The sequence below is a fragment of the Lactuca serriola genome, chromosome 1 (assembly GCF_051521515.1).
Source record: "Lactuca serriola cultivar US96UC23 chromosome 1, Lser_US96UC23_V15, whole genome shotgun sequence".
In the NCBI taxonomy this organism is placed as follows: Eukaryota; Viridiplantae; Streptophyta; class Magnoliopsida; order Asterales; family Asteraceae; genus Lactuca; species Lactuca serriola.
Genome location: NC_136408.1, coordinates 82328935 through 82336766, shown reverse-complemented (window position 1 = coordinate 82336766; position 7832 = coordinate 82328935). Strand labels below are relative to the sequence as shown.

At 38.4% G+C, this 7832-nt stretch overlaps 1 protein-coding gene across 1 annotated transcript; it reads right to left on the bottom strand.

Moving 5' to 3' along the window:
• Window positions 1–1530: 1530 nt before the first annotated feature.
• LOC145093579 (putative histone H2B.1) lies at window positions 1531–2167 on the bottom strand. The gene has a single exon (XM_079031733.1). It carries the CDS (start codon window positions 2082–2084, stop codon window positions 1638–1640), a length of 447 nt encoding a protein of 148 aa, XP_078887859.1. The 5' UTR covers window positions 2085–2167; the 3' UTR covers window positions 1531–1637.
• Between the last annotated feature and the right edge of the window lie 5665 nt (window positions 2168–7832).

Below are 7832 nucleotides of genomic sequence, written 5' to 3'. Positions count from 1 at the left end.
TCATTTATACTGTGAGCAGCTAGGGTTTCCTCCAAAACCCTAATAGACAGTTTAGACATTAAGCAGCCCATGAAACCTTTTGGAATAAGGCCATGGACGAAAATATGATGGGCTCTCATCATAATTTCGTTCATCCCTTTGTCCCATTGGGTTTCCCAACCCAAAATCCAACTATCACATATTTGACAGTTTAAGTCCCTTTATTCAATTAATTTCTTTTAGTAACCAAATTAATTCTTAATTAATTTATGACTAATAATAAATAACACCTTCTTTATAGGCTCTCAACTACTTTCCCCATTTGTGAGTTTTCCATCAACTTGTTCAGCCCTCCTCTCTTTGCAATTGCATCTCCATGTCATCAGCATTATTCTCTTGTGGTGAAGTAGCTTGAGATTTGTTTTCCAAGCTTGAATGACCCTTCTTATGTTCTTCATTCATGTATCACCATTATTATAAGCAATTGATTTTTAAAAAATCTAGTATCTTTCTTAGAGCTCTCTAAATATCGATTACCTAATTGGAAATGTAGCAAAATCATGTTCTTATTTATTCTAGTTTATAGTTACTAAAAATCACTTCGAAAAGTAATGAATTTTTTTGATAAAATTATCTAACTTAATTAGTTGTGTTACTTATCATTAAATAAAAAGTGTTTAAAATAGCAAAAATAAATAAATAAATAAATAAATGTATAGGGTGAAGAGGAAGCCTAGAATAAACTGGAAATAAAAAATAAAATTGTACGAATTGGAAGTGTAAATAAAAAAAACAATAGGGCAATTGATTAACAAATTACAAATTACCATCTGCATTATATTAACAAATTACAAACAGATATAATCATCATTATTATAAACAATTGATTTTAAAAAATATATTTCTTAGAACTCTTTAAATATCGATTATCTAATTGGAAATGTCGCAAAATCACGTTCCTATTTGTTCTAGTTTATAGTTATAAAAATCACTTTGAAAAGTAATGAATTTTGATAAAATCATGGAACTTAATTAATTGTGTTGCTTATTATGAAATAAAAAGTGTTTAAAATAGCAAAAAAAAATCCATATATAGGGTGAAGAGCAAAGCTAGAATAAACCTGAGTTAAAAATTAAAATAATCGAAGTGCAAGTGTAAATAAAAAAGCTAGAATAAAGAAATAAAAATTAAAAACTGTATTGCAATTTGGAAGCCATCTCTAATATCAGAGCCAGGTTTCGATCCTGGGACCTGTGGGTTATGGGCCCACCAGGGCTTCCGCTGCGCCACTCTGATTTCTTGTTAGAGTATTGAACAAATGTAACAAGACAAATAGTTTTTTGTAATCACTCTATTTTAATAAACAAAGGCCACGAACATTATCGCATACCTTTTTTAAGGTCGATGTTTATAATAACTTTTAGCAATGGGATATTTCATCTTTATTTACAAAAGAATACAATAGATTTATTAGTAGCTTTGTTATTAGAAACCAAGAGAAGATTTCAACAAGTAAAACCAGTTTCTTAAACATAAATCTTGAATGAAAATTAGAAAATATCACCAACTCAATTTCATTTGATACCCATATAATTCATCGAGAAAGATAATAAATTTACAATAAACCAACATCAACATAAACCCTAAACCCCCAAATCTAAGAACTGGTAAATTTTGTCACAGCCTTCGTCCCTTCCGATACAGCATGCTTTGCCAACTCCCCTGGCAAAACCAATCTGACCGCCGTCTGAATCTCCCTTGATGTAATCGTCGGCTTCTTGTTGTACCTCGCAAGCTTCGATGATTCTGAAGCAAGCTTCTCGAAGATGTCGTTAATGAAGGAATTCATAATCCCCATGGCCTTGCTTGAGATCCCGATATCAGGATGAACTTGCTTTAAAACCTTAAAGATGTAGATCTTGTACGTCTCCACGTTCTTCTTGCTTCTCTTCTTCTTCTTATCAGCGGCACCGGCGCCGGCTTCCTTGGGAAGCTTCTTCCCAGCCTTTGGCTTTTTCTCGGCAGGGGCTTTTTCAGCGACGGCGGCTTTCTTTTCCTCCGCGGGCTTCTTTTCAGCTGGCTTCTTCTCTGCTTTTGGCGCCATTGAATGGATTTGAGTTTTTTAGAAAGAGATTGATTTTGTAGGGAGAGAGAGATTATTGTGTGTGTGAGAATGAAGGGACGAAGTGTTGCATTTATATATGGATTGAGAGACGTGATCTGATTGGTCGATATTAGTTGACGCGGATCGTGCTTTGAAGTGTTGTAATTTACAAATTTGACCCCTTTGTTTTTGTGGATCTAATACAAAAACCATTTTTTTGTTGGAACTTTGGTTTCAATTTGTTTTTCTTATCTCAAAAAACATTAGAGTTTAAGCGGTTTGTGTAAAATATCATATTTTCCATGTTTTATAACTATTTTGATTATTAAGTGGGTCCCTCCTTACTCTTACAAAAAAAAAATTATGAATATCATGCTTAACCTATAATATTATTATTGTTTGTTATTAATAAGGATAATATAAAACCAGTATCAAATCAAATCATTCCCGACCTATTACAATCGATTTTAACTCTACAAAAAATATTATAATTAGATTCTTATTTTTCTAACTTTAACGGATCATCAACTTACCACAGTATAATGTCACGTCCAGTGAACACTCTCCAAACTCAATAATAGAAGAATGATTAGACCCTAAAAACGTTAGTTGAAGTATAAGATGGGTGTTGGACATTTTCTTAAACAACATAGTAGCCTGGGTTTTCAACCTATCAGTTAATATCACCAACTCAAACTCTAAGACCGATAGTAGAATAACAAATTACAGAATGTGGAAACATGTAGTGTGTGCTCTGCAATCATTCCAGGCTCTTCCATTTGAAAATCGAAGTACTTGAAACATAAACTGAAAACCGTAAGCACAAAGCTTAGTGAGTTCCCCAAGATACCTCATACCATACATAACTAAGCACATAATAGGCCCGCCCCAGTGAGTGTAACGGGCCCCATCCAGACTCGCGTAACGGGCCTCACCCATACTTGCATAACGGGCCCCGCCCAGCATACAAACACATAATCCTACCAACACATGTGATAATCACAAAGATAACAGCATACAATACAGTCATCGGGTTCTTCCTGGCATCGAGCCTAGCTCGGCATACATACCAATACATACACATGCAAGAGTCACGCATACATCTAACATCCTAACATAATAATGTAACATCCCGTTTAAAATAAGATAATTATATAATAAACCCGAAACCCCAAGAAGTAATTTTTATTATTGTTTTATATTATTATAATCCAAAACCAAATACTAAATTTGCTGGGAGTTGGTTTCAGGAAGCCAAATGACAAGATTTGAATCTCCATGGGTTAAAGTGTAATTTTGGGACTTATATGTAAGGATTTATGGAAGCGGGGACTAAAGAGTAAATTTTGGACCTATGTTGAAGAGGATTTGTAGAGGGAGGGTTGTTGGGTAAATTATGGATTGGATTTGAAAGGGATTTTTGGTAGAAATGGTAACATTTGGATCGAAATTGAAAGAAATGGGAGAAGGGGGGACCAAAAGTGTTATTATGGAATGAAGTTTATGGGATAGGGGTATAAAAACCTGTCACCCACTAAACCCTAACCCTAAGTTAGCTGTAGTCGTCACCTTCAACACGTGGCCTCCCTCCGGCCGCCAACCCCCCCCCCCCTTTTCACTCTTGTTTCCGATCAGCTGGCGACGACGATGTCCATCGGACATTTGTCGTTCTTCTCCTCTTCCTTCTTCAACTGAAAGCAATGAAAAGCCTCTCGTGGAGGTTGAATCGGTGGGTCTCTGCCTTGCTACCGAACGTCTCCGCCACGGTGCTGCTACCGAAGATGATGTGAGCAGCGAATCACTGCTGAGACCGATGAGCAAAGCCACGGTAGTAAGAAGTCGGGGGACAGAGCTCATAGTCGTCGTCCGTCGTTGCCGCTTGTGTAATTTTCTACTCCGATCAACATCCGCCACCCCAAGGGGTGGTTGTTGTGTGAGTGTTTCAACCTGTGTATCGCGAGCATGGGGGTGTTTTGGGTTGCAGATTGTGATATGGACACTTGATGGACAAAAGAAACCCCGAAGACAAACCACCATAGCCGCCGGCCATGGTGGCTGTCGCCGCTAACAAAGTTGTTACCGTTGTTGCCGCCTTCTTGTGTCACCTTCGCCGCCGTACGCCACCAGGTGGGTGGATGGACTCATTTGCAAGCAGGCAAGCGTGTGTGTGTGGTTATCTTGGCCGAATTTCATGAGAAAAGCCACCACCACCACTGTGAGGTGGTGGTTGCCACCTCCGACTACCGCATGCCACTACAGGGCAGCTGTGTGTGTGAGTGTGTGTTAGTTTATGTGGGTGTGTTTTTGGATATTGTTGTAAATTTGATTGTAATCGGCCGGAATAATAATAGAAAACTTGTAACCACCACCGTGAGGTGGTGGCTGCCGTCTCCTGCCGCCACCAACCGTTGCGTTGGGTGGCGGTAGGCATCGTTTGCGGATTGACTTGTTTGGTGATGCTTGGACAAAGTAGGCCCAATGAAACCCTAATGGGCCTAATGAAACCCTAGCGGGCCCAATGAAACCTTAAGGGGCCCAATGAAGCCCTAATTGACCTAAAAGTCCAACCATATGACTAATGGGCTAGTATTGGGTTGGAAACCCTAATTAGGGTTTGGAAAAAACCCTAATGCCATGAAACCCTAATTTTAGGATTGATCGGGACTGCATGGGAATTATTTACTAAATTTAAAATACTAATTAATAATCATTGCATATTAACCTAAGGCAATATTAGACTTAATGGATTAATTCCTTAATGGATTAGGTAGGAATACTTAACCCTAATCGTCATTTCATGTGAAAACTCTAATGTCACTTGGGCCTTGAGTTGGGCCTCTCTATTGGGCTTTGGTGATTGGGCTAGTGATGAGCTATCCAAGAACAAGTAAATGCACTAAAATAATTGGATGGGCTTCAGGGTAAGGCCCATGTGAGAGACTTGGGCCCAATTTGGAAAATTGGGCCATATGTGGGCCATAACTGGGCCTTGATGATTATGTGATATTGGGCCATGGGAATACCAATAGTTTGGATTAAAATAATTGAATGGGCCTTAAGGAAAGACCATGTAGAGGCCTGGGCCCAATTTGGAAAATTGGGCCATATGTTGGGTTTTGGCCCATTACTTGACTTTTGGGCCTTTGGAGTGTGAGTTGGACCTTGGGCTTGGAACCAATTATTAATTGGGTATTGTTTGATGTTGACAGTTCGGGAATTTGTCAACCAGCAGCTGGAGCTTTATCTGCGAGACTTCAGCAATGCCAAGTGAGTTCTCATCACTATATTAACATGGTCTAAGGCACCAAGGTCGGCCCTTATCATATTTGTATTCAGGTTTATTGCATGATATGCTTATTGATTTACATCCTGGTAGTTAGGATGGTGTTATTCATAGTGACCTGGTAGGTTGGTAGCCTAGTTTATAGGATTATGCTATGTTAGTGATCTGTTAGATCAGTATTCTGGTTATAGGATGGTTGTTATGTTAGTGATCTTTCGATCTACAAGTTATATGTGCTTGTTGGTTATCATATATGGAGTGCCCTTAGTGACTGTTGGTGGTCACGTAGGATAACCTAAGAACTCTTGGTATAGGCTCTCCTCCCTGTTCCTTGTTTGGTTGTGGCTCTAGAGTAGGACTATCTGTTCGGGTGGCTATCTCACCTCTGGTTACTTATGGTTACAAACTCCATGAGGGTTAGCTGGTAGCGGGACTGTATGTGGTATGATTAGTGATTTTTTAGATTGGTTTGATTGTGATATATGTTAGCATATGATATGTATGTGCACATGTTTGTTGGTTTGGGGGAATGGGTTGAGGCGGGTCCTGCTTCGTGTTGTAGGCCAAGATACTCAGGGCGGTCCGGATAGACCACAGGACCATGAGGGCATGTTGGTCAGACTGAAGGCCCGACGAGCGGTCCAGATAGGTTGAAGGCCCTGAGAGGGCGGTCCAGACATGTCGAAGGCTCGAAGAGCGATCCAGATAGGCTGAAGGCCTGCGAGGTGGTCCAGTCAGGCTGATGGCTCATTATGCATGTTGTTTGTCTATATGTTATATGATATGGTTATATCGGTATGGTGTTGGTATTTTGGGGGTAACTCACTAAGCCTTCGAGCTTACATTTATCAATTATTGTTTCAGGTACTTCTGATGATCGCGGGAAGGCGAAGGCGTGATCGTGCACCTCCTTATGTTTTATGATTTGGTTCCGGGAAACTCTAATATTAAACCATTTTGAAAACATGTTTGTAATAATTATCGGTTTTTGAATAACTTAAAAAGTTTTAAACTGGCTTGAATTTTATGGATGTTACAAGTTGGTACCAGAGCCCTGGTTTAAGTGAATTGGATAAACATTTGTGTGAATCCAGTCTCAAGCTAGGATCTGGGAATTTTAGCAAATTTTTTTTTGAAAAAGAAATTATAATAAAAGAGTTAGGTTAAGGGCATGGGCTCGATCTCTTGTCATGTTCTTGTTTGATTGTTGGTTTGTGATCGGGAACGTGAACCTTGACTTAACTTTGACTTTTAAGGAGGATGTAAGTGTACGATCAGCCGGAGCTCGCGGATAGACCCCAAAATACCTTACGGATTATTTGATTTGTGATATGTTAGAACTGTTGGAATAGTGTCTAAGGCTGCAACTATATTAGGCAAGTATTTGACCCGGTTGTGCATGGTCCTTTTGGGTTGCCTTCACCATAGCAACTTGATAGGATGATTTATTAAGAGAGAGTGAATATTATTAATATATTATGGGAATAATATAAAGAATAATATATTGTTATTTGATTAATATAAGTCATAGAATTAATTGGAATTAATTTGGTGAGTTAAAGAGGTTAATTAAATAAAGGGGTATAAACTGTCAATTGTTTGATAGTTAAGCTTTAGACTATAAATCCTTATAGATATATAGTGGACGGATTCTAGAAGCTAGGATAGCTTCAAAATCTTCCAATGAGTTATCTAGGGAAAGGATTTGGATAGCCTTAAGAGAAGATTATCCAATTAGGGTTTAGATTGTAACCCTTAAGGAATCTACAAGTATAAATAGACCCCATGGGCAAGGGAAATCGGCACCTCACCTAAAGTAAGAGAACCCTGGCCGATTTCCTCCCCTCTCCTCTCTCCTAAATCATCTTCCTTGCTATTGGTGTTTATAAGCCATTAGAGGAGTGACAATTGTGACTCTAGAAGCTCCAATACAACAAGATCAACAAGGAATTCAAAGGCATGGTTCTAGATCTATTTCAATGTTGTTATTTAACCTAATTAGCCATTAGAAGTCTTGGATTCAAAGCATGTTTAATTAGAAAGCCTAGATCCAAGCATTAGGGTTTTGCATGCGCACATAGGAAAGTTCTTATGGCTAAAACTCATCAGTGGTATCAGAGCCTAGCTTGGTTTTCTTTAAATTGTTGCTTGATTAACTAAAACAAACCTGCAAAATTCGATTTTTTGGTTTCTGAGTCATGGACTCGGCGAGTTCCAAAGTGGAATCGGCGAGTAGGCCTGACTCGGCGAGTCCCTTTGTGAACTCGGCGAGTCCAAGCGTCAGGAATGGCCAGATTCGGGATTTTTCATAATTATCTTATGGAAACTTACCTTAATCATAATAGATCAACCTAAATCCGATTTTTTGATATATATGGTTGTTATCTTGATCTAGTTAAAGGTATTTATCAACTAATAAAATATTTAATTTCCTTATATGATAATTAATTAATTATTTTAATTAT